The 27607-nt window shown below is 39.5% G+C and overlaps 2 protein-coding genes across 2 annotated transcripts in view; one reads left to right on the plus strand and one right to left on the minus strand.

Annotated features, from left to right (window-relative positions):
• Window positions 1-5861, minus strand: part of LOC108704214 (O-phosphoseryl-tRNA(Sec) selenium transferase-like) — a 38255-nt gene extending 32394 nt beyond the window's left edge. The window contains exons 1-3 of the mRNA XM_018240673.2: window positions 5812-5861; window positions 2037-2199; window positions 1098-1192 (exon numbers count right to left, since the gene is read on the minus strand). Of these exons, the coding sequence (XP_018096162.2) occupies window positions 1098-1192; window positions 2037-2199; window positions 5812-5861 (308 nt within the window). The remainder of the gene's footprint in view (window positions 1-1097; window positions 1193-2036; window positions 2200-5811) is intronic.
• Window positions 5862-5903: 42 nt separating this feature from the next.
• pi4k2b.S (phosphatidylinositol 4-kinase type 2 beta S homeolog) lies at window positions 5904-27373 on the plus strand. Its single transcript, XM_018243077.2, has 10 exons — window positions 5904-6335; window positions 14785-14939; window positions 16726-16926; window positions 17185-17316; window positions 21488-21641; window positions 23316-23401; window positions 23574-23667; window positions 24177-24310; window positions 25421-25480; window positions 26789-27373. Exons 1-10 carry the CDS (start codon window positions 6047-6049, stop codon window positions 26960-26962), a joined length of 1479 nt encoding a protein of 492 aa, XP_018098566.1. The 5' UTR covers window positions 5904-6046; the 3' UTR covers window positions 26963-27373.
• The last annotated feature ends 234 nt before the right edge of the window (window positions 27374-27607 follow it).

The following is a 27607-nucleotide window of genomic DNA, read 5'->3' on the forward strand; positions in this document are numbered from 1 at the left end:
GATAACATTTTTCCCGAAGCCCCATTTCTCCAAAATATTGTATAAATAAGGCCAAAGAATGGAATGAAACGCTCACGGGGCACATTTACTTAGCTCGAGTGAAGGATTAGAATAAAAAATACTAAATTTTTTTTTGGCTACTTCGACCATCGAATTGGCTACTTCGACTACGACTTCGATTTAGAATCTAACGATTTGAACTAAAAATCATTCGACTATTCGATAGTCGAAGTACTGTCTCTTTAAAAAAAACTTTGACCACCTACTTCGCCAACTAAAACCTACCGAGCACCAATGTTAGGAAGGTCCCCATAGGCTTTCTAACCAATTTCTGATCTATGGCTACATTAGAGTCACCACATATCTACCTTGTCCTTCATCTCTACTAACTGTTCGAAGAATTGGTGTTGATTAGTATTAGGTGCATAATAAGAGAGCAAAGTCAACTTGGACCCCTCAAACAAAACATTGATTAACAGGTACCGACCTTCATTATCAGAATAGGTATTAAGCACTTGTATCGGTAAACCTTTCTCTAAAACAAACTGCCACCCCTTTGGTTTTATTATCAGCAGAAGATAGGTGCACTGTTGGGTATTTCTTATGTACAAATTTTGGGAAAGAATTTTTTGAAAAATGAGTTTCCTGTAAACAGAGGATATCAGCTTTATGGGAATTATAATATGTAAATGCCTTTTTCCTATTAATTGGGGAATTAAGCCCCTGAACATTGTGGGAAAGAACAATCAGCTCCATTGTACATTAAATCTAGACCCAAGCCAACGTATTTGCAGTACATTTAGAATCTTCTTTAGCCTACTAATTATTACCATTAGGACACAGGAATACCATCTTGTCAACCAGACATAAAAAGAAATAAATAGGAGACATTTAGCAGTAAGCATATTAAACATAAACAAAACCGTCAATAACAACAATATTAAGAAGTCCAGTCTGAGGCCAAGAGGCCTGCGATTGGCCTCAGCAGACTCCTCCATGAGAGGTCATGTTAACTCCACAGGCCCTTCCCTTTTACCATATTGTCAACCAACCCAAAATATAAGGGAAGAAAAAAATATATATAAATTTTCTCATACGTATCCTTGACTGAGTTATCTGTCTTCGACTCATCAGAATAATAGTACTGTTCGAAAGTAATAATCTTCTTGATCTTCCAAATAAATCCAACTGCCTAAAGTTGCAATCTTTATTTAGGCCTTTAGGTAATCCCAGGGAAAAACGTATTGCTTAGAGGACGAGTACTCTAGCCCCAACTATTAAGTCAGCGAGGATTGCCTAGGGCTATCAGCCAAATTCTTCTTGTTTCCTCCTTGGACTCTCTGCCAAATTGGCAATATTGGTAGTTGTGGGGGTCTTTGACTTGATTCCGAACCCGATTGTGTGTTCCTAATCAGGGGTTCCATTAAACCAATCCGACAAAGTTCCTCAATCCCTTGATCCAGATTAGATAAAGTATAACCTTTATTATTGTAAGTGAAAAACAGGCGAAATGGAAAAAGCCATCTGTAGCATATTTTATTATGTTGCAGTGCATTAACAATAGGAGAAAAGGACTTACGTTTTTGCAGAGTAGTTGGAGATATATCCGCAAAAATTTGAAATGTATGTGCCTCATATTGTAATTGTTGCGCTGTTCTGGCAGCTTGTAGTATTCTGACCTGGGTCTGGTGGTAGTGTAAACGGAGAATTATATCTCTGGCTGGACCTTCCTTTGCCTTCGAACGAAGAGCCCGATGAATCCTATCGCACTCTAATCGCTCTGTAGAAAGATCAGGTAGCAAAGTACCGTATATACTCGTGTATAAGCCGACCCGTGTATAAGCCGAGGTACCTAATTTACCTAAGAAAACTGGAAAAATTTATTGACTCGTGTATAAGCCTAGGGGCCCCATGTCAGATTTCAAAATGTGAATGTGACCCGGCCGCAACAATTGGGGGACACTGGGCAGGTACCTGTTAAAGGGTCCTCTGTCTACCCCTATTTCATGTTTGCTGGTTGGGACTCAGGGCCTAACCATGAATCGTCTTGCGACATCCTCAGTACACTTCTGGTAGTTTGTGGCGTAGTTAGGTATGATGCGACGGTTTGCGGTTGTTTTTGTACCTTGGTTGTTGTCCCCTTCTGGTCCCTCGTTTGCCTTTCGCTTGCCATTAGTCAAATACACTTTACTCCAGCTGCTGTAGAAAACAAGATTTCCGGGTTAGTTTTATCCAGAATGTGATTTAATCTGGGATCCGAAACCTGTGGATGAGGCGCGATCTCAATGCGCAGCCATCTTTGATCGCGCCCCACGTGACCTCCCGTTAAATTTCAAGTTTTTAAACTGGAAATTCAGCTCTGTTAGTTGAGAGAGTGCAATAGCGTTGCATTAGCGTGCATTAATGATGCGTCCCCTCCCCCATTTTACTCGTTCCGACACTAAAGTTTTAAACATGGAGTGGAAGAAGGGTGCGGCATTAGAGATGTTACTTAAGTCAAAAGTCTCACTTTAAAAGTTGACATTTTGACTTTAAGGGGGTTATTTATCAAAATATCAAAAAATGTTCAAAAAGTTCACACTATTTTTTGAAAACTACTCCAACCAAATCCGCACGGACTTTTAATAAATTATCAATTATCAATAAATTTTTCCGAAAATATCTTGTGCGGGAATAAACAACATTCAAGTGTAATACATTTACTCTCCTTTTCAAAGTCATTATCTTCATTTAATGCACCTTTTTCTGAATCAGCTAGAGTGTGTCGTGATGTAGAAGATCAGTTTTTCAAATTAACACTGCTATGTGCTGTCTTTTGGATCGCTGATGGCTGACACAGATTCAGGTCAGAAGATGTTGGCAACTGTAGATGGGATTCAGTTGTCCACTTGACGAATATTGAGTATCAGTATTGGAGTAAACAGCCTTTTTCAGTCTAGTTGACTGCTTCGTGAAAGCATAAAAAGGGAGTGGTTATCACCAGATCTGATGTCTACGTTGACAATTTACATCATTTTCTAAGGTTCTAGGATACGTTTAGTCCCTTCAGCTAAGCATGATGTAAAAATAGGATGAACACATGCGGCAACATCGGATGCTTCAAAACCAACATAATTATCTCAAGTTTGCTAAAACCAACATTTTTGGAAAAGGGATCAATGTAAACATGGGATAGATATGTTTTGGTCCAGTTTTATATAGACAGCTCTTGACTAAGCATTTTGGTATTTTATGAAGAAAAAAAAAATCACAAAATAATATTAACTTACTAAATCTGTTACTTTAGTAAAACAGAAGCCATTAAAGTAAAAGGTGTCGCTTGCTGTGTCCCTGTTAAACTATTTGTTCTTTTTGGAAACACCAGTGTAGTTATGCTCCACTGAAACAAAGGATTCTCTATAAAACTAACTTACTTACATCCTCATACAGGCAAAAGATATACAATTAGACATCATATCACCTGTAACACCACACATGTGATTTATTTGATCACGTGTCCCTGTGGTTTGTCCTATGTCGGGAAAACTGATTTGACATTAAGGCTGAGGATGGATGCACACCGATCCGCAATAAGTACGGCTTTTCGTGATGGTAAAACTGTAAAGCCAGTAGCAAAACATTTTCTTGAACAGGGCCACAGACTCCCCACTTTTAAATATATTGGGATCGATCACATCCCACCGCTGAGAAGGGGAGGGGATCACTCCAATATCCTCCTACAAAAGGAGATATTTTGGATTAAAACCTTAAATACCCTCAGTCCATTGGGCCTTAGAGAATTGCCCACTCACTTGCTTTTTAAAACAAAGATGAGTTTATTTGAGCCCCCCCTCTTTGTCATTTAGTTGTTAATTAAAGATACTCCTTTGAAACATTCTTTGCAACATGTAACCTTTTTTTGTTATTTCATTATTGTTGCTATATTGTTACAATAAATTTGCCATGTGCTATAGGTTTCTTAGCCGATTGAACTTATTACATATGTTGTAACGTGATTTTTTCCTTACAATGATTTAAATATCTTTTAACAACAACAGTGCTTTATCTACACCAAATGGTTAATATGTTACTCGTTGGTGATTGGTCCTTCTTTCTCTGATCATATGGTTTTATATGTTGCACGGGATTGGGTGAGTGTTTTCCCTTTGCTTATTTAAGGGTACATTTTAAAACAATCAGGGTCCTGATAAAGGTCCTAGACTTGGACCGAAACGTTGGCCTGTTTTAATGTAACAAAATAAAATTCTATTTTTAAGCAAATCCCAGTGTGCACTCATGCCTTTTGGACTTATATATGTGTGTGTGTGTGTTTTCCACCATGCCATTTAGACCATGGCATGTTCTAGTTGACTTGAGAGTCTCCTAAATGCCTTCTGGCCAACATGATGGTGCAATGTCTTATGTGTTTTAGCTAACAGTAGCTTACTTTTTGGCACTACAACAAAAAACTACAATGGCGAAGCATCCAGCCAATAGGTATTGTCTCTACAATTACTGCCACTGCTTCTAAATTGTCATAGGTCTCTTAGTGGCTGTCTTCATTAGTCTCCTGGCATGCTCACTGACTTGAATGGACTGTTCTTGCTATAGTTACATCTGTGGCATACATTTTCATATCTAACTCTTTTCCATAGGATATTTGGTAAATGAGACATTCTAGAATGCAAATCTCTCTCCTCTCCTGACTTGTGCTTTTCAATAGCCTTTTCATGGACCTCTAGTGGACATAGGTCAAACGCAGCTGGACTTTCTGAGTATTCATGAAAACTTATACACACAACTTATCCGAGAGGCTTCTTCAGTTGCCATCATTTTATTTGTTGAGTTTTTCAAACTAATTTAAACAACTTTGCATTCCCAATCAGTGGCGGAACTACCGAGGGAGCAGGGGGTGTGAGCAGGCCAGGGCCCGCACCCCCTCAGGGCCCCCCGGCAGCCCGTGTGCCACTGAAAATTCAGCCGTACGGAGGGGGGGAGGCCCGGCTGCGCGCCCCCCTCTAGTGACGATACTGTTCCCAATGAAAAGACAACAAAACACAGTTCAGCAACTTCAATGCCAGAACCTTCAGGCTACAGTTCAACAATGTCACTGTAAAACATTCAGGGTTCCCCCCCCCACTTCTGGTCGCTCACCATCAAGGGAAACTCTCCCCCTCTTGCACTTTGAAGCATTTGTGCTTCACACTCAGCCCTGCTGGCTTCCCCTCCTGGGACTTAGACTCACCAGCGTGCGTATTAAGGTTTCAACCGCTGCTATATAAACAAATATAAATACTAACTAAACCCAGTCCATACCTCCCAACTGTTCAGTTGTGAGCGGGACAGTCCCTCTTTTGATAGCTCAACCCGCAGTCCTGCGTTTGTACTGGCAAGTCATGATTTCTCGGCACTGAACAGCCAAAAAAGATAAAATGTTTGTAACTCAATTGGCTCTTGGCAGAGAGCCCAGAATAGATACTTAAGAAACATTTCAAACAGTTTTGTCCCTTGGGAGAAGTTAGACTCACAGCTTAAAGGGCAATTCACCCTCATTAGTAAAACTGTAATAAAACATAAAAACTACAGAAATGTGTTCAAACTTTCATAACCTGCCAAATTTTGTAAAATGGGCATGGTAATTAGGGGGTGTGGTTGCAAAAAAAGGGGCGTGGTCAAATGTTTTGTAATAATCCAGTGGCATTTCTGCTCATAAAATATGCCAATATTACCTACACCAGGCTCTATGCGGAATAGATATGCATGTGAATATGTATAATACAAAATACAAAACAAACAGCCAATTGTAAAAACCTAGCAGGGCAAATTCCTCACTTCCACTTCTCCACACGGAAAGCCTCAATTGTGACACTGCGCATGCGCATCATGACGCACTTATTTGTGCGTCATCGCGGGTTCGGCAATAGGAGCTGGATTCAGCCCCCGTCAATTGGTGACATATTGATAGGCGGGCATTTCCGCATTATTAGCGCAGTGCTCTTAGAGCCGGGGGTTATTAGGGAGTGGGCGATGCGGTGAGTGATTTGCTTTTATTGGGAATAAACGGGAGATGGAGCAGAATCAAACAACCGAGTACAGGGACTCCCCTCCGCTGCTGGTGTTCGTGGAGCCCGACGCTGAAGAACAGGAAGTGACCGCCCCCCACACTCCGCTCTCTCCTCATTCAGCCAGATCAGCTCCTGGGAGCGCGGTGCGGTTCTTCTCCGATAGTGGTCGGGAAGAAGATGCCGGGGAGGATGAGCCGCTGCTGAAAAAGTCTGGTCCTACGTCTCCTAGAGCTGCGAGGAAGGGGAGACATAGGCTTAGTTCGTCCTCGGACAGAGAGAACATGAGCGCGGGTAAGGACTGAGCCTGTGTGGGGAGACCTCTCCAGCTGTTACACCCTGTTAGCCTCTGTGTGTGTGTGTGTGTGTGTGTGTGTGTGTGTGTGTGTGTGTGTGTGTGTGTGTGGGGGGGGGGGGGGACAGGTGTGTGCGCCAGAGGTACGACAGGGAACCGGCCCCTCAGCCCGAGTCTGTGACACGCAATCACTGCAACGTGACATCACATGTGCCTCTGCTTTACATTCAATACAGGCTTGCCTTCTCCTACTGTAACCTACACCGACGGGCACTTCCGGCCTGCTGGGATATAGCTGTGCCTGCCGGATACATAAGGGGCAGAGCTGTGATTGGCATAGCTACATAGATGGGCATAGTTGTGATTGGAAGACCCTTAAAGGGCTATAGTTGTGATTGGAAGATCTATGAAGTAGTCTAGTTGTCATTGGAAGATCTATAATGGAGTCTAGTTGTCATTGGAAGATATATAGATGAGTCTAGTTGTCATTGGAAGATCTATAATGGAGTCTAGTTGTCATTGGAAGATCTATAATGGAATCTAGTTGTCATTGAAAAGATCTATAAAGGAGTCTAGTTGTCATTGGAAGATCTATAGAGGAGTCTAGTTGTCATTGGAAGATCTATAAAGGAGTCTAGTTGTCATTGGAAGATCTATAAAGGAGGCTAGTTGTCATTGGAAGATCTATAATGCAGTCTAATTGTCATTGGAAGATCTATAATGCAGTCTAATTGTCATTGGAAGATCTTTAATGGAGTCTAGTTGTCATTGGAAGATCTATAGATGAGTCTAGTTGTCATTGGAAGATCTATAGATGAGTCTAGTTGTCATTTAAAGATCTATAATGGAGTCTAGTTGTCATTGGAAGATCTATAAAGGAGTCTAGTTGTCATTGGAAGATCTATAGAGGAGTCTAGTTGTCATTGGAAGATCTATAATGGAGGCTAGTTGTCATTGGAAGATCTATAAAGGAGGCTAGTTGTCATTGGAAGATCTATAAAGGAGGCTAGTTGTCATTGGAAGATCTATAATGGAGTCTAGTTGTCATTGGAAGATCTATAGATGAGTCTAGTTGTCATTGGAAGATCTATAATGGAGTCTAGTTGTCCTTTAAAGATCTATAATGGAGTCTAGTTGTCATTGGAAGATCTATAAAGGAGTCTAGTTGTCATTGGAAGATCTATAGAGGAGTCTAGTTGTCATTGGAAGATCTATAATGGAGTCTAGTTGTCATTGGAAGATCTATAATGGAGTCTAGTTGTCATTTAAAGATCTATAATGGAGTCTAGTTGTCATTGGAAGATCTATAAAGGAGTCTAGTTGTCATTGGAAGATCTATAGAGGAGTCTAGTTGTCATTGGAAGATCTATAATGGAGGCTAGTTGTCATTGGAAGATCTATAAAGGAGGCTAGTTGTCATTGGAAGATCTATAAAGGAGGCTAGTTGTCATTGGAAGATCTATAATGGAGTCTAGTTGTCATTGGAAGATCTATAGATGAGTCTAGTTGTCATTGGAAGATCTATAATGGAGTCTAGTTGTCCTTTAAAGATCTATAATGGAGTCTAGTTGTCATTGGAAGATCTATAAAGGAGTCTAGTTGTCATTGGAAGATCTATAGAGGAGTCTAGTTGTCATTGGAAGATCTATAATGGAGTCTAGTTGTCATTGGAAGATCTATAATGGAGTCTAGTTGTCATTGGAAGATCTATAATGGAGTATAGTTGTCATTGGAAGATCTATAAAGGAGTCTAGTTGTCATTGGAAGATCTATAGAGGAGTCTAGTTGTCATTGGAAGATCTATAGAGGAGGCTAGTTGTCATTGGAAGATCTATAATGGAGGCTAGTTGTCATTGGAAGATCTATAAAGGAGGCTAGTTGTCATTGGAAGATCTATAAAGGAGGCTAGTTGTCATTGGAAGATCTATAATGGAGGCTAGTTGTCATTGGAAGATCTATAAAGGAGGCTAGTTGTCATTGGAAGATCTATAAAGGAGGCTAGTTGTCATTGGAAGATCTATAATGGAGGCTAGTTGTCATTGGAAGATCTATAATGGAGTCTAGTTGTCATTGGAAGATCTATAGATGAGTCTAGTTGTCATTGGAAGATCTATAATGGAGTCTAGTTGTCCTTTAAAGATCTATAATGGAGTCTAGTTGTCATTGGAAGTTCTATAGAGGAGTCTAGTTGTCATTGGAAGATCTATAGAGGAGTCTAGTTGTCATTGGAAGATCTATAATGGAGGCTAGTTGTCATTGGAAGATCTATAAAGGAGGCTAGTTGTCATTGGAAGATCTATAAAGGAGGCTAGTTGTCATTGGAAGATCTATAATGGAGTCTAGTTGTCATTGGAAGATCTATAATGGAGTCTAGTTGTCATTGGAAGATCTATAGATGAGTCTAGTTGTCATTGGAAGATCTATAGATGAGTCTAGTTGTCATTGGAAGATCTATAGATGAGTCTAGTTGTCATTGGAAGATCTATAGATGAGTCTAGTTGTCATTGGAAGATCTATAATGGAGTCTAGTTGTCATTGGAAGATCTATAATGGAGTCTAGTTGTCATTGGAAGAGCTATAATGGAGTCTAGTTGTCATTGGAAGAGCTATAATGGAGTCTAGTTGTCATTGGAAGAGCTATAATGGAGTCTAGTTGTCATTGGAAGAGCTATAATGGAGTCTAGTTGTCATTGGAAGAGCTGTAATGGAGTCTAGTTGTCATTGGAAGAGCTGTAATGGAGTCTAGTTGTCATTGGAAGAGCTATAATGGAGTCTAGTTGTCATTGGAAGAGCTATAATGGAGTCTAGTTGTCATTGGAAGAGCTATAATGGAGTCTAGTTGTCATTGGAAGATCTATAGAGGAGTCTAGTTGTCATTGGAAGATCTAAAGAGGAGTCTAGTTGTCATTGGAAGATCTATAATGGAGTATGGAAGATCCATAAAGGGCTATTGTGATTGGCAGGGCTGCATATGGGGTTATTGCTGGTATTGGCAGAGATACACAGGGGTATAGTTGTTTTGGCAGATTTATGGAGTGGCAAACCTGTGATTGGTGGGGTACACAGTTATTGCTGGCACTGGCAGAGGGACACCAGCAAAAGTCAGGGATAGTTAAAGGGAATGTCCACTCAAAAAATATATAGTTTTGCCTAATGAAAGAAAACCTAATTCTAAGCAGCTTTGCAATATACATTACTATACATACTGCCTCCCGCCGGCTAGAATGTAAATGGTCTGTGGGATGGCAATCGGTGCACTTCGTTTTCCTAAGTCGCCTGAAGTTTCCTCGCGAGAAAAATGAAGAACACCGATTGCCATCGAGCTGGCGATTCACATTCTAGCTGCCGGGAGGCAGTATGGGGAGATTAGTCGCCCAGAAGAAGAGATTTGTAACTGGACGACTAATCTCCCCAAATCTGAGCGTATGTCTCCCTTAGAATTGTTTTTGCGAATATCTATAAAAGCACTAAAAATATTTAATAAACGTATATTGGAAAGTTGCTTAGAATTAAGTATTTTTTATTTGGCAAATTTAGAGGAGCTGTAGTTTAATTTACATGGGTTTATAGACAGTGTTATTGATGGGTACATACTGTAGGCAGAGGTTGGACAGTTAGTCTTGGCACAGGTACACAGATATTAACTGCTCTAGTTTATGTTTTTACAGAGGCGTGTATGTATATGGCTTGTAGATTGTATGATATAACTGGATGTAGCTTTGCTGGAAGAGATTACATTGGGGGATATAATTTGTCATATTTCTGCAGACTGAGTTGTGTATGCTGTGCCTTGTTTAGGTACATGGGGTTGCCTGTAGGTGTTCATTTACTAGTAAGATTACTCGGCTATGACCCATCTCTGCTTGAAATGTATGTATTTTTTGCCACGCAATCTGCATTTGCCTGCTGTCGACACTGTGTGGGCTTTTTTGCAGTTTTCTAAAGTCTGTTGCTAGAATTATTGCCTTGTCATTCCAAGATGTTATGTTATATACCACTTAGCATTATGTTAAATATCATCGCAACATTGCTGTGTGTGTGAGATAAAAAATTGGTTTTCAGCATAACTGGGCAAATTGTACATTAGTAGACATGAGAACTGCCTTAATTTTGGCACAGATGTCATTTGTAGCTTTAATAGGTGGCATTTTAGCCAAGCAGGTTGAAAGGGGAAAGTACTGTGGTTAGTTTGCTTTGCACAAACACAAGGGAGTATTAATACCCGTAAACACCAATATTTGCTGGATGTGTAACACAATAGCCAGAACACTGCTTCCTGCTTTTCAGTTCTCTTGGTTTCCACTGATTGGTTACCAGGCAGTAACCAGTCAGTGACTTGAGGGAGGGCCATGTGGGCCATAACTGTTGCTTTTGAATCTGAGCTGAATGCGGAGGATCAATTGCAAACTCACTGAACAGTTATGTCCCATTTGGCCTCCCTTAAAGTCACTGAGTAACTCAGAGTTAGAGAGCTGAAAAGCAGGAAGTAGTGTTCTGGCTATTGTGTTAGACATCCAGTCACTCCAGCCTTTATACATTACAGTTTTGGCTAACTAACTATATTGGACATGTTTTTCTTCTATTTTGCACAGCCTATCTATTTACACCGTTTTTATTTTTACACTGAACTGTTCCTTTAGAGAAACACTTTGCCTGAAGCACATGGTAATATTGACAACTGCAGCCCTCTTAAGATGGACATAGACACACACAGACAAGATCATTTCATACAATTGTCTTTGTGATCATTTTGACTGATATCCATGTACTATAGATATTCGTCGGTTCAGGAATTGGGCAAATTTTAAAATGGGTTGTTGGCAGATTAGGAAGTGGTGCTGCAATTTCCCATTGTGCAATAGAAATAGAAAGATGTGTTGCTCCTCATTCTCTCTCCATACATTGACTGGGGGTGCCAGATTGGACAGTGTACAGACACCTTTTGGGAAAATGCACTTGGATACTGCTTGGGAGGGCACATTACAGGTCCCTGTAAAAGTTTGTTGCAGTCCAATGCTTGAAAAACTCCTGTTTTTTTTTTTAAGGTATTTGACTTGATAGTTGTGCTCAGCACTGCTGTCTTTGGCTTGCCTCTTGATACAAAATGTACGAAAGGTGTCCATTGACACAGGGGAACCCTGGAGATACACTACCACCTGCTAAGGCAGTGTTACCTCCAAGTGTCTCATAGAATCCTGTGTTATTTACTGCAGGGAACTTGGTTATTCAGCACGGGTGTCATTGTGATGCTGAATGCAACAGTACTTAGTGTATGTTGAAGCACACATGTTGCAATTGTGTAACGTGTATCTCCCCCTTAAAGCGGTGGTTCGACCTTAGGTTAACTTTTAGTATGTTCTAAAACAACTCTAAGCATCTTTTAAGTTGGTCTTTATTGTTTATAGTTTTTAATAATTTGCTTTATTCTCCTGGCTCTTTCCAGCTTTCAGATGGGTCTCGCTGACCCAAAAAAAAAATGCTCTGTAAGGCTACAAATGTATTGTTGTTGCTAATTTTTATTGCTTAATTTTCTATTCAGGCCTCTCCTATTCATATTCAAGTCTCTTATGCAAATAAGTGCATGGCTGCTAGGGTAATTTGGACCCTAGCAACTAGACTGCTGAAATTGCAAACTGGAGAGCTGCTGAATTAACTCAAAAACTACAAACAATAAAACATGAAAACCACTTGCAATTTTTTTCAGAATATCACTCTCTACAATCTACATCATACCAAAAGTTAACTCAAAAGTGAACAATCCCTTTCAGCAAGTTAACACCAGTGGCTCTGAGACTTTATTGGTAGAGGCATAAGAGCAAACTATAGACAGCACTGAGCTGTGTAGAAATAGCTGGATTGTCAGTAGCTTGTATGTGTATCTGGTGCTTTAAGTCTAAGTTTACATTTAATTAGGAATAAGTTAAAAACTGCAAAGTTAACGTTCTACTAGGTACAGTACAGCACCCTGAGGAGAGTGTGCAGCTTTGTCTTCTATTTTATTAACCCTCTCAAATGTTATTCAATTGCTGGCTGTAATAAGGAGGGTTTTAATGCAGAAATTAAGCATTCAGTTACAATACTCAGTATCTCAAAGGCTTCAGCAGATCATTACCAACACTTTGCCGAAAAGCTGTGAAGATGTATCATGTTCTTCTCACACCTCTAATCGGCTCACACTGGAGGTGATAATCTTTCTCAATTTGCTCAGCAAATTCTATAGACTTGGTGTTACGGGATTCAGAAACTTTTTAACTTTTCCCCTAACACTGCTTCCCTTTGAGTAAAGTCTTGAAGAATTCATCTTTTTCATCCGATAATCGCCGCCTTTGTGACAATGACCCTCTCATGATTATACAGCATAGATGTAACACATTGTGAATTAAAGCACTTTATTTATTTATTTATTTGCATCCAGTGTCTGTGGGTGACATGAGCTTAAAGGGTAAAACGTGTTTTTTTTTCATTTTTTTTTTCTTTCAAAACACATCCATTAATGCTGCTCCAGCAGAATCCTGAAATCTGTTTTTTCAAAAGAGCAAGCAGTTTATTTTATATTTATTTTTGAAATCTGGCATGAGGCTAGAAATATTGTCCGTTTCCCAGCTGCCCCCAGTCATATGACCTGTGCTCTGAGAAACTTCAATCACTCTTTACTGCTGTACTGCAAATTGGAGTGATATCACCTCCTCCCTTTCCCTCCCAACAGAACAATGGGAAGGTAACCAGATAGCAGCTTCCTAACACAAAATAACAGCTGTCTGGTAGATATAAGGACAGCACTCAATAGTAAAATCCAGGTCCCACTGAGACACATTCAGAAACAGCCTTTCAGAAAGCAGTTCCATGCTAAAGTGCTGGCTCTTTCTGAAAGCACATGCCGAGGCAAAATGATCTGAGATGCTCAGGAATGATGTGTTATATGGTAGAGTGAATTATTTGCAGTGTAAACAGTGTAATTTAAAAATAAAAAATACACCATAAAAACATGACAGAATCCCTTTAAGCTGGCCATAGACAGAGCTGACACCAGACAGGTTTTAGAATGCCATCCTTTGTGGACTGCAGCAGTGCTTTGTTGCATCCCTCAGTCAGTAGTTTTGCATTTGCCCATGAAGGAATCTAATTGAGTCAACCTGATTTGGCCCAGCACATTTATAGCCTAATTGGGCAAAATCTGCTGTTAGTGTATGACCCAGTCAGTCACTGCTTTCCAGGGCTTTCAGATACTCCATAACGCAGCTGCAAATCTGTCCATGTTTGAAACAACACTACACAATAGGGATCTTTTTGGTGTTGACTATGCGTATGTGCATATGTGTGTGTGCCATGCTTTCTCCTTTGGTTACTTGTTAATACTAATAATCCATTTTCAATAGGGGTGCACCAAATCCACAATTTTAGGATTTGACCGACCGAATCTGAACCCTAACTTGCATATGTAAATGAAGGAAATGAGGGGGAAAGAGAACCGTGCACGGTTAAAATTTTTGTGTGGTTAAAAGTCACGTTATTTTCTGAAATCGCGTTTCACAGAATCCAAAGACAAATCCTGGTTTCGATGCATCACTAGTTTTATTCCAAAGCCTCTTAAGGTTATTCTGTTTTCAGAATATTTATTTTTGGCTTAAAAACATATTACACAAATTCATTAACTCCTACTCAATGAATTTCAGAGGTGAAGCTTACTATATAAAGCTTGGGGTAGCACTAAAAAAAAATACTAGTTTGGAGTTAATGGCTAAAATGGGCTACATGAGGTTTTTAAGATAAATCATCCTCTTATACGTTCAGCGTTTTTCTCTAATGGATTGTCACCCTGCTCGTGTATTGGCTGTGTATTTGCATATGCTGTATATTGAATAGCTTGGGTATTCACTCCTGTTTCGTTCCAGTATTCAAATGCAATATGTTTGTTCAAATGTCCATTATCTGAATGTGCTCTACAAGAAACTGTTATTGCTGAATTTGTGGGAATACAATTGTACAGGTATGGGACCTGTTATCCAGAATGCTCGGGACCTGGGGTTTTCCGGATAACAGATCTTTCCGTAATTTGGGTCTTCATGCCTTAAGTCTACTAGAAATTCATTTAAACATTAAATAAACCCAAAAGGCTGGTTTTGCTTACAATAAGGATTAATTATATCTTAGTTGGGATCAAGTACAAGCTACTGTTTTATTATTACAGAAAAAAGGGAAAAAGGAAATCATTTTTAAAAATTGGGATTATTTGGATAAAATGGAGTCTATGGGAGACAGCCATTCCGTAATTTGTAGCTTTCTGGATATCCAGTTTCCGGATAAGGGATCCTATACCTGTACTTGGAATTGCAATTAAAAACTGCTTTAGTTTTTGAGTAGGTTGTAGGTCTAAGAAGATTCATGTAAACTTATTCCTATGTCCTTAATTTAAACGTTGCCTATTTTACCTGTGCTGTTTCTGTTTAGGTCACATTGGAAATGGGGAGTTTAATGTCATTTTGGATGACTCTGAGTTTGCCGAAATAATTCACCGAGCAGAGCAAGCCATAGAGAGCGGTGTGTTTCCAGAAAGAATCTCTCAAGGATCCAGCGGAAGTTACTTTGTTAAAGATCCAAAAGGGGTACAGTCTTTCAAGTCTTGTTTTATTAAATCTAGAGCTAAGCCTTGGTATTATTTCATGGCTCAGAGGATTTGTATTTGTTATACATCATTTAACGTCACTGCCCCAGTGGTGCTTATAGTCTTAGGGTTACCATACACTGAATGATTGGCTCATTTAAGTTCACCAAACAAGTGGATCTTTTCCTGATATGCCAAATATGAAGGCCCTTGGGCCAAACAATTAGATCACAATATCGGGGATACAGTCTGTTGCGGCGAAGATAGCATTAAAGGGGAACTATCACGAAAATGAAAATTTAATATAAGCTTCCTGAAATAAGAAACTTTCTAAATACAATTAAATATTCTACACCGTTTCTGAAATAATCAAGTTTATCTTCACTATTCCTCTCTCAGCATCTGTTTCTCTTCATTCTGTCTTCATGCAGGTGTTGGGTGTCAGATATTCATTGACAGTTAGAGCCAATATATCTTATAGGCGAGATCCTTTTGCCCTGAAGATGTATTAGAGCTCATGCTATAAAATCACCAGAGATCATGTCTCTCTACATGCAGGATTTGTGCAAAAGGCTGTTATTTTGTTTGTACTGGAATAAGTTATTAAAATGAGATCTAATAAACCTGCTAGCAAAGGAAGCCCCCCCTATAAGATATATTGGCTCATTCATCTGACACCCAACTGCTGAATGAAGAGAAACAGATGCTGAGAGAGGGATAGTGAACATAAACTTGATTATTTCAGAAACAATGCAGAATATTTAATTGATTGTATTTATAAAGTGTCTTATTTCAGTGTGATGACACTTACATTACATTTTCATTTTTGTGATAGTTCCCATTAAACTTGAATTTTAAATATTACTTGAATGGCCAGAAAAACTGTAAACAAAATGGTTCCCAGTCCATTTTATGCAGGATACTTTTATACGGCAAAACCGTAATCGCTCAAAATGATTGAATTACAATCAGCTTCAAGTGTGGGTGCAGTTGCTTGTCGGGCAATTGTTACTTGGAAATAGTGACTACTGTGTGCTGTTATGTGGTTCTAGTTATAAGGAGAATGTCTGTCTGCAAGCACATTTGAGCAAATACAAAGTGACCTCCACCCTGTATACGTAGGTGGTAGCCATTGAGGCAATGACAGTCAGAAAGGACAATATCCGGTGGTAGGGTTGGTAAATCAGGTTTCTCAAACTGGCGGAGGATCCACCCATTGTCACCAAAGACTTTAGTTGTCCGTTAAATACAACCTATCACCATAACCAAACCATTAAAAGGGTTTTCCTTAAAGGGATGGTTCACCTTTTAGTTTTATGTTATAGAATGCCCAATTCTAAGCAACTTTTCAATTGGTCTTCATTATTTTTTTCTTTTTTTATAGTTTTTAAATTATTTGCAGTTTTCTTCTGATTCTTTCCAGCTTTCAAATGGGAGTCACTGACCCCCATCTAAAATCAAATGTTCTGTAAGGTTATACATATATTGTTATTGCTACTTTTTAGTACTCATCTTTCTATTTAGGTCCTCTTCTATTCTCTTATTCAAATCAATGCATGGTTGCTAGGATAATTTGAACCCTAGCTACCAGATTGCCAATATTCCAAACTGGAGAGCTGCTAAATAGTTAAACAACTGCAAATAATAAAACGTGAAAACCAATTGCAAATTGTCTCAGAATATCCCTCTCTTCATCATACTAAAAGTTAATTTAAAGGTGAACAGCCCCTTTATGATTGAACTTAAAGCAACATTTGTAATGACCCTGTTTTGCTTTATTTATACAGAAGACCATTGGCGTGTTTAAACCAAAATCAGAGGAGCCTTATGGACATCTAAATCCTAAATGGACCAAATATTTTCACAAGATTTGCTGCCCCTGCTGCTTTGGCCGTGGATGCCTTGTTCCTAATCAGGGGTACCTATCTGAGGCTGGTGCTTATCTGGTGGATGAAAAATTGGGATTAGGTGTTGTTCCAAAAACCAAGGTAAGATGGATGGCTCAGAAACTTCATCTGTCCCCCCCCCCTCTTATTCTTTATTTATTTATTTTTTTTCCCCCCTATTTGTAAGAGACACTTTTTAGACAAACTAAGATTCAGGGAGGGAGCCTGGGTGGCTTTCATTCTCCTTTAAATAAAATAATCCAAATAAACAAATCTTTATTTTCTAGGCACAAAAAATGGCATATTTCCCTAACTATGCTTTTACTAATATTGAATTGTCGTTTTTTCTTTTATTTGCAGGTTGTATGGCTTGTAAGTGAAACATTCAATTACAGTGCAATAGACCGGGCAAAATCACGAGGCAAAAAATATGCTTTAGAAAAGGTGCCAAAAGTGGGTAGAAAATTTCACCGTATTGGACTACCACCTAAGGCAAGTACTCGTTTTTTTTTCTCTTCATTGGCATGGGTACAGGGTGATACTCCTATTCACTGTTTCAGCTTGAACAAAGGAACCGTAACACCAAAAAATGAAAGTGTTCTAAAGGAATGCCAGTATAATGTACTGTTGCACTGGTAAAACTGGTGTGTTTGCTTCAGAACAACAATTATAATTTATATAAACAAGCTGCTGGTTAGCCATGGGGGCAGCCATTCAAGCACAGGATACACAGTAGATAACCGATAAGTTCTGAAGAATCCCATTGTTTACTACAGAGCTTATCTGTTATCTGCTGTTTATCCTGAGCCTTTTCTCCTTTTACAGCTTTGAACGGCTGCCCCTATGGCTACACAGCAGCTAAATTATATAAACTATTGTTGTGTCTGAAGCAAATACACCAGTTTTACCAGTGCAGTGCAACAGTACATTACATTTTATTTGCTTTAGGACACTTTCATTTTATGGTGTTACTGTTCCTGTCTATCCAGGCATACATTTTTTTTTTTCTTTTTAAACTGTCGTTCAAAGTAAATATAAAGTATATGCCCTGTAAGTAAGCAAATTAGGGCAAATGTCACTTTTTAAACTGACTTTGCTGGTTACATTATTAAGTAAAGAGTAAATCCAGGATTTGAATCTCCACTCTAATCCCTACATCTTGTGGGGCTGCAATGTGTACAGGTATAGGATCCGTTATCTGGAAACCCATCATCCAGAAAGCTCTGAATAATGGGAAGGCTGTCTCCCATAGACTAGATTTTATCCAAATAATACAGATTTTTCAAAACAATGTAATTTTTCTCTCTTATAACAGAACCGTGCCTTGTACTTGATTCCAACTAAGATATAATTAATCCTTATTGGAGGCAGAATCAGCCTGTTGGGTTTATTTCATGTTTATATGATTTTCTACTAGGCTTAAGGTATGAAGATCCAAATTACAGAAAGATCTGTTACCCGGATAACCCCAGGTCCCAAGCATTTTGATAACACGCCCCATACTTGTACTGACTCTGTTTCCACATAAGTGCCTGACAACTGTTTGGTAGGCATGCGTTTTGTTATCCAGAATGCTTGGGACCTGGTGTTTTTAAAGGGACACTGTCATGTGGAAAAAATTTTTGTTTTTTCCAAAACGCACCAGTTAATATTGCTGCTCAAGCAGAATTCTGCAGTGAAAACTGTTTTGAAATCTGACATGGCGCTAGACATATTTTCAATTTCCCTGGAGCCCCCAGTCATGTGACTTGTGCTCTGTACTTCAAGTTGAAGTGTTATCAACCCTCCCTTTCCTCCCCAGCAGCCTAACAACAGAACAATGGGAAAATAACCAGATATCAGCTCCCTAACACAAGATAACGTCTGACTGGTAGATATAAGAACAGCACTCAATAGTAAAATCCAGGTCCCACTGCGACACATTCAGTTACATTGAGTAGGAGAAACAACAGCCTGCCAGAAAACAGTTCCATCCTAAAGTGCTGGCTCTTTCTGAAAGCACATGACCAGGCAAAATGACCTGAGATGGCCCCTCGACAACTATATTACAACTAAAAAAAAAATACTCTTGTTGGTTCAGGAATGACATTTTATATGGTAGAGTGAATTATTTGCAGTGTTATTTGGAAATAAAAAATACATCTTAAGCAATCATGACCGAATCCCTTTAAGAATAAAATGTTTCACTTGAAATGGTTTAATGCAGGGGTCCCCAACCACCGAGCCGCAGACAGTCCTGCACTGGGCCACTTAGCCTGCAACTAACGCCGGCATGCGGAATTGGGCGCCGGAGCACCAGAATTGGACTCACAGTTGCTGCTGACCAACCCTTGACGACACCCCCGGCCCTTGCAAAAACATTTTCATTAACACCGGTCCCTGGGCCAAAATTTTTGGGTCACCGCTGGTTTTATGTTACATTACACCATGGCATTCCTGACAATTCTGTCCTTCCACATTTTGGCAACAGTTTTTAAGGCGCTTTTATAGTCTGACTGTGAGGGCCGTACAGAATGGATTTGCTCAGATGGTGATGGAGGAGCCTGAGTATGAGATGACTGGAAACACCAGCTGTATGACCAGCCTCACTAATGCTAAATGGAAAGATTCCATCGACCGTGTTCCAACATCTAGTAACATGCCTTAGCAGAGTAGAGTAGTAAGACAAAACAGAGGCGCCAAAAAGAATAAAAATAGCTAAAAGCACTTAAAAACCCAATGGGTAATTCAGAGGAGGTAGTAGTGAACTTACCTCCTCCAAGCAGACACCAACGAAAGTGGTATTTTTCAATAATAGTTTATTCACAAAACAGTATTGCCGTATTGTTTTGTGAATAAACTATTATTGAAAATTACCACTTTCGTTGGTGTCTGCTTGGAGGAGGTAAGTTCATTACTACCTCCTCTGAATTACCCATTGGGTTTTTAAGGGCTTTTAGCTATTTTTATCCTTTTTGGCGCCTCTGTTTTGTCTTACTACCATATCAAGTCCACCCCGAGTGGAGGGGTATCATCCCCGTTTTCTTCTTCTACAGAGAGCGACGTTTTATTCCTGAGTGGGGTCAGGATAATCTCCCCACCTGCCTATACAGTGGTTGCCTATCGGTAACCCTGGTTTGTGAGTATTAACTTGTTTACTCTACCATTACTCCTTGTAAAAACATATTACACTAATGGGGCTCTTGGTGTTCCTTTTTGTCTCCTTAGCAGAGTAGAGGCTGTTACCTTACAAAAGTGTGGAACAACTTTCGATTAATACCCTTGGCAGTCTGAGATGTTGAACTGGTAATTTAACTTTTTTTTCTACTACTAGTCCTGGGCCACATGAGTTTTCTATGGTTGTACATGACCTGATGATTATTGACCAGCTTTTACCAGGCTGATCTGTTGGCTCCTGTGTCTGCACAGAAAGCCAATGTGTCGGCTTAATTGCAAATACACGGATTTTGGAATGAAAATACATACACTTGTCTGTGCTGAAATCTACTCCGTGCGTTTGCACCAAGCTAACACAAACACGGGAGCAGAGTAGGGCAGTAGATCAGCTGCCTCTGTCTGAATTTATCCACAGGCCGAAAATTAGCCCTGTGTGGGTGAGAAGTAAGTCAAATTACCAGTTCAACATCTCAGACTGCCAAGGGTATTAATCTGAAGTTGTTCCACACTTTTCTAAGATAATGGCGTCTACTCTTCTAATGCATTTTACTTTGTGGATGGCCCAGGCCCACAATAATTATTATGAGAGTTGAATAGCTGGTTATTGTTAAATTGTCCTGAAAGGCAAGTATTTGAAAACAACACTTGATAACATTTATACATTGGAAGGTTTTTATCTTCCCTGGCAGCTGTGCTGTATAAATTACCTGGCTCTGAATGTTTGTCTCTCAACATAGAGGACTCGAGTTTACACTTAGTAGTCTGGCAACCTACACTTAGTAGTCTGGCAACCTACACTTAGTAGTCTGGCAACCTACACTTAGTAGTCTGGCAACCTACATCAACAAGAGCCAGGGTCAAGTAAAACCTTAAAGGGGTTGTTCACCTTCAAAGCTTTTTTTTCTGTGCAGCTGGTTTCAGATTTTCAGAAGTAAAGACTTTTTCCAATTACTTTTTTTTTTTTTTTTTTCTATATATGACTGTTTTTCCAATATTGAAGTATAATTTTTCACCTTTAACTGTTCTAAATAGATACATAGTTATTTTTGCCCCCTCTAACCACGACTTCGGCAAACGAAGAGTGCCATCCCGTCAGCGATTTACATTTTAGCCGGCAGGGGAGGCAGTTCGGGGAGATTAGTCGCCCGAAGAAGTGGAGATTTGTCGCCGGGCAAGAAGTGGAGATTTGTCGCCGGGCGACTAATCTCCCTCAATCTGCCTGTGTGCCCTGACACTTAAGGCACTTGGAAGAATTAGACAAATGTAAAGTTTACTTTAGAGCGCCATCATAGTTAAGCAGTGCTGAGTGTTTGTATATATTTACTTTGCTAAGCAAGTGACTTTCGTATGATCTATCTACAATAGCTGTTATTTTGCCACTCTGTGGTTTGTGATAGATTATATGCTTCTTTTGTTTCTAATTGGTGAAACAGTTGCTAAATAAAAGGGTTACTATAATCCATATGAGGAAACCATAAACCTAATTTTTAAATTTTGTTTTTTTTAGGTTGGTTCCTTCCAACTCTTTGTTGATGGGTATAAAGAAGCTGACTATTGGCTAAGGAAATTCGAAACTGATCCCTTACCTGAAAATACCAGAAAACAACTTCAGTCTCAGTTTGAGAAATTAGTGATACTGGATTATGTGATTAGAAATACGGGTAAATAGATTAAGATGAGCAGAATATTGCGCTTCTGTCTGGAATCGAAAGAACGTTATACTATATGTGTTTTTGTTTTGAAGATTATATTGTAGGGATGCACCGAATCCACTATTTTGGATTCAGCCTACAATAGCCTTTGTGAATGCCGAACTGTTTCCTAATTTGCATATGCAAATTAGGGGTGGGAAGGGGTAAACATCTTTACTTCCTTATTTATTTTTTACTCCCTAATTTGCATATGCAAATTTGGGTTCGGCCGGGCAGAAGGATTTGGCCGAATCTGAATCCAGCTGAAAAAGGCCAAATCCCGAACGGAATCCTGGATTCGGTGCATCCCTTTTATATTGTGTACATTTCATGCTTAACAATGGTAATTCCATATCTGAAATGTAAGCAATAAGTAATTATATAATCCAACTGCTTTATTTAGTAGGTGCATCTTAAGGTGGTAATACACTGCAGCATGCCATACACAACGCGATGTTGCCAAACAAGCGGATCTCTCCCCAATATGCCCACATTGAGGTGGGCGATATCGGGTTGATCTGATCATGGGCCCTAGGGCCCAACGATCGAATCATAACTAAGGGGCGGTTGAATCGCAGGACAGCATCAACGAACTGATGCGGCCGCGATCAGACAGGATTTTTAGTCCTGTCCGACCGACATCTGGCAGTCTTTCGGTCTGATAGCGATCGGGGAAGCCTGTCGGAGGTCCCCTTATACAGGCCAATAAGCTGCCGACTCGGTCTGTTGGCAGCTTTTATCAAGCTGTGGGCACACAGACTGTTGGCTCCGGCTGTTGTCAGCCTGCATATTTTTGCAGCCTGACAGAAGTAGATCTGCTCAGTGCTCTTGCACTATTGATTTGTATCCGGTGTGGTCACACAAAGTGAAGCTGAGGTCAGTATTTGGGCTGACTTCAACCTGTGTGTGACCTCACACAGGCTGATTGGATTCAAAACAATGGAGCAGCCTGTGTGCCCACAGCCTAACAGTAAGGTTTGTCCATGGAATAGTAAGGTTCCAGGCTGACTAATCTAAGTAGGTCAACCTTCGGTCATTTATTTTTTCCTTGGACAGGGGTTTTAAGATTTGGATATACAAAAAAGTGTTTGTTATTCATGCCAATCTGTGTGCAGGCTTCAGTATGCAGGCCTGATCCAAAAATGCATCCTACAGTACAATCTAACAAGCAGCGATACTTACAGTATATATGAAATACAGCATGCAATATACAGTAAATGGATAGGTGGCTGGAAAGCAGCAAACAAGGCCACGCTCTCCAAACCTATGGCTTCTGCCGTTCTTTGATCCGCTGATTTCAGCAGTTTGGAATGTAGCAAAGGGATGCCGATTCAGCCCCATACTGCTTTGCTTTACACTGTATGACACCTGCGTTTTTTTTGTCCTGTGAATGGCCGCTTAGTTTAATGAAGAGAAAGAAGCTGCGTGGGTGTTAGAGCATACATTACAGTGTTTTAACTGATCAGTTGATCTATATGTCGTTTGAATACTCCTCTGTTCAGTAGTGCTAATACCGGTTTTTCTTGTCTAAAACTAAGTGACCAGTGTTTTGCACAATTCCTAGCCAATCAAGCATACACACACACACTTCTATGCTTCAACACAGCCTGGCTTCTAATAAATGTTTTTTTCCCCCTCTTACAGATCGAGGCAATGATAATTGGCTAATTAGGTATGACAGTCAGGAAGACGATGAGCTTTTAGAAAAAGGAGACGATTTTCCTTTAAAGGTAGTGCTTCCTTTGTTTTTTTTCTGAGTTTCCCAGAATTGTGGTGATTGTACTGTGTCCTTGCATAGTAACATGCTAGCTGCCTGGAATCTTGACATTTACAGAAGATTGTGTTAACGTTTTCTGTCACTATGCAAACAATCTGAGCCTATAAACACACATATTTTCTTAGGACTGGAAGGAAATCAAAGAACCAATAATCAAAATTGCTGCAATTGACAATGGGCTGGCATTTCCTTTTAAACATCCTGATGAATGGAGGGCATGTAAGTAATACACTTCCCTGATGATAATGATGATCATGGCGATCCTTTACAGAAAATATGCTTTAGGGCAGAGAGACACAGTCAGATTCGGGGAGATTAGTCGCGCAGCAACAAATCTCTTCTTCAAGGTGACTATTCTCCTCAAACTGCCTTTCCACCGGCTAGAATGCACTTAATTTTCCAAAGTCACCTGACGTTGCCTCAGAGGAAACTTCAAAAAACAAAGCTATCCCAGTGCCCCAGATTCGGGGAGATTAGTCGCCTGGTGATAAATCTCCTCTTCTTCCTCAAACTGCCTTCCCGCCAGCTAGAATGAAAATTGCCGGCGGGAAGGCAGTTTGAGGAAGAGGAGGAGATTTATCACCAGGCGACTAATCTCCCCGAATCTGACCGTGTCTCTCTGCCTTTACTGTAGGAAGACCAGGTAACTGCACATACATACTGCTTTATAGTGTATAATAAAATACGTTTTTTGTGTTCATTTATGTATTATGACTTTCCACCTGCAGACCCATTCCTCTGGGCTTGGATTCCTCAAGCTAAAGTTCCTTTCAGTCAGGAAACCAGGGATTTGATTCTGCCACGCATTTCCGATATGAATTTCGTCCAGGATCTTTGTGAGGATCTTTATGAGCTTTTTAAGGTAAAAATCTAAAATTCTATAACTGTATCTATGGGAGCTTGAGCTGTGATGCATAGAGCTGCAGTCTGATATGAATGCAAACACTGATAACCTCAGCCTTCGAGACAAAACATAGCAACGTACTAGAAACTTTGGACTCTGCTTTAGGATCAATACATTCAACAGGTATCCGTTCCTGTGACATATCTCGCCTGCCAAGGCTTAATTCTACTGACATAGCAATCTCTAGAAATTAGAGCTCTGTCACTGCGTTAGGAGGCCACTACTGCAGCACCAATCAGTGTTTAAGAATAAATGCATGGCTGGTTTATTTTAGATAGCAAATTTATACATAAATCAGGGCTTAGATTAAATTAGATTAAATTCATTACTCATATATAAACTGAAACAACCTTTGTTGTGCAAAGACACATTAGGCGTTTGTATGACTGTGGTTCTTTAAGGAGACTATGATCAGAATGCTCTTCATCTCCAGTTTATTTCAGGTGGTGACTGTAACAGATATTTTAAAACAATTTGCAATCAAACTTAATTACTATCTTTAAAGGTTTTGTAATTCAGCTTTTCGTTCTAAAATTCTATTTAGCTTGCTACAGCTATTTGTTTTTTTTTTTTTAAATGTGCAGACTGGAAATAGGCAAAATAGTAGGGATGTACCGAATCCTAGATTCGGTTCAGGATTCGGCCATTTTCAGCAGGATTCGAATTCGGACGAATCCTTGTGCCTGTTCGAACCGAATCTGAATTCTTAAAATCATGTGACTTTTCGTCACAAAACAAGGAAATAAAAAGGTTTTTGACGCGCTTTATTTTTCCCTCCCCTCACTGATTTGCATATGCAAATTTGGGTTTGGATTCAGTTCGGTATTCGGCCGAATCTTTCACAAAGGATTCGGGGTTTCGTCCGAATCCAAAAAAAAAGTGTATTCGGTGCATCACTACAAAATGGGTAACCAAAATCCCATATAATGTTTGAAAAGAAAAGTTGCTGAGAATATTCCAGTTGAATGTCCTATACTAAAAGTTAAGTTTGGGTGAACTTTTTGTGGTTGAGGGTCTTTGCTCATGATTTTGCTAGGTGTATCAACTGTTTTTATTTTGTCTTTTTAGACTGATAAAGGATTTGACAAGGCTACATTTGAAAAACAGATGTCTGTGATGAGAGGACAGGTAGGCTTCTCTCTGAAGGATGTTTTAAGTCCTGTGTTTACCTAAAATCGTTTGCCCTTCTTTTACTTTACCTGTCTGGGCATCTGTGAGTTCCTGTCATCTTTTGTGGTACGAGGCTTCTCATTGTACCTAAATACTTATATATGTACCTATATATGCTTTGAATGCTAAGGGGGAAATGTAATAGAGGTCACAAAGAGGAAAAAAACTGTCACAAATAAGTTTGCATTTTGCAAATGTAATTCTTCATCAGACTGTTATTGCATTGTGAGTTTTAATTGTGCAATACACACTTAAGAAGCGCTTGAAGGTGGCGTAATCTTTTGGAGCAAACATCATTTATTCCGAAAAAAGTATTATTGAATATACTGCGCACTGGCCCAATCTGTAACATTCACAGCCTTTCTGCTCTCAGAAGTGGTCACAAAGCTATGGAGATCCGTTATCCGGAAACCTGTTATACAGAAAGGCAATCTCCCATAGTCTCCATTAAAATCCAATAATCCCGATTTTAAAATTGATTTCCTTTTTCTCTAATAATAAAACCGTACCTTATACTTGATCCCAACTAAAATATAATTAATCCTTATTGGAGGCAAAACCAGCCTATTTGGGTTTATTTAATGTTTACATGATTTTGGCCTTTCACTGGGGAGGACATTAAAGGAACAGTAACACCAAAAAAAAAGTGTTTTAAAGTAATGAAAATATCATGTAGTGTACTGCTTCAGAAACACTACTATAGTTCATATAAATAAGCTGCTGTGTAGCAATGGCGGAAATTGAAAAAAAGACTATATGGCACAGGTTAAATAGTGGATAACAGATAACACCATTATGTTCTACAGAGCTTATCTGCTATCTGCTGAGCCTTTTCTCCTTTGAACGGCTGCCCCTATTGCTACACAGCAGCTTGTTTATATAAACAATAGTTTGAAGCCAAGACGTCCGTTTTACCAGTGCAGGTGCACTTTTATTTTTTGATGTTATTGATCTTTTAAGGTATCCAGATCCAAATGATAAGATCCATTATCCAGACAACCCTAGGTCCTGAGTATTCTGGATAACAGGTCTCATGCCTGTATTAAATTCACACAAAGAAAATGTTTTGTGCAGAGGCATAAATGTTCACATTGCAAATATTTTTCCCGTTACTGAATTTTATTATATTCCCCCATATGGGCTGTGCATATTACTGGCTGTCATGTGCTTGGAACACAGGCCAAAGCTAATCTCATAAAGAGGGCTATTCTTCATAATAATTCAGAGATACTAATAATAAAGGATGTATTCTTCTTCCCCCATTAGATACTCAATCTGACGCAGGCATTAAAAGACGGCAAGACTCCTATTCAACTAGTGCAGATGCCTCGAGTGGTGGTGGAACGGAGCTACAGTGGCAGCCAAGGCAGAATTGTGCAGATGAGCAATGCGTTTACTCAGACTTTCCACTGCCGAAAACCCTTCTTCTCTTCCTGGTAACAGGAGAAAAAGGACCTGTTGTTGTTCTCTCAACCCTGATGAAGCTGCTCTTTTGCACAAAGTCCTGCAATAAAGTGAAACCCGCTGTTAACTGCCAAAGCTCCGGCCTGTGGTACAAACGAGTACTGTGAATGTAATAAAGTTTACAGTTCAGTCCATATTGTAATGTCAGGGATTCACGTAGGACTGTGTTGACTGTACTGTATTTTTATACGACTAAACACAATATGGAGGAAAAAAAAAAAAATTGTTGAAATGGGTTGTGCTCCTTCAGGGGGGCTTCAATATGCTGGAATGATAATGCAGCAAATCTAGCAATGCAAAATAGATTTATTTATAATGTAAAAAGGCCAATATTTTGTAATATTATTATATTTGCCATATGAAATGAAATAAAAATGTTTTCTCACATTGATGTGATGCACTATTCGCCTTTTCCAGAAGTGTCCTATAAGCTGCAGTAAGGGAAATAAATCTGATTGTAGTAGGGACTCAGATTTGTGATTTTCCTTTAGGACCAAATGACCCGATTTGAATTTCCGTTCACGGGTGCAAAAAAAAAAAAAATTTGATGTACCAAAGGGCAAGCTCTTTATTTGATAGCAAGAAGTTGTAATTAGCAGGTTAGGGGTTCAATCAAAATTA

Source organism: Xenopus laevis, chromosome 1S (assembly GCF_017654675.1).
Source record: "Xenopus laevis strain J_2021 chromosome 1S, Xenopus_laevis_v10.1, whole genome shotgun sequence".
Lineage (NCBI taxonomy): Eukaryota > Metazoa > Chordata > Amphibia > Anura > Pipidae > Xenopus > Xenopus laevis.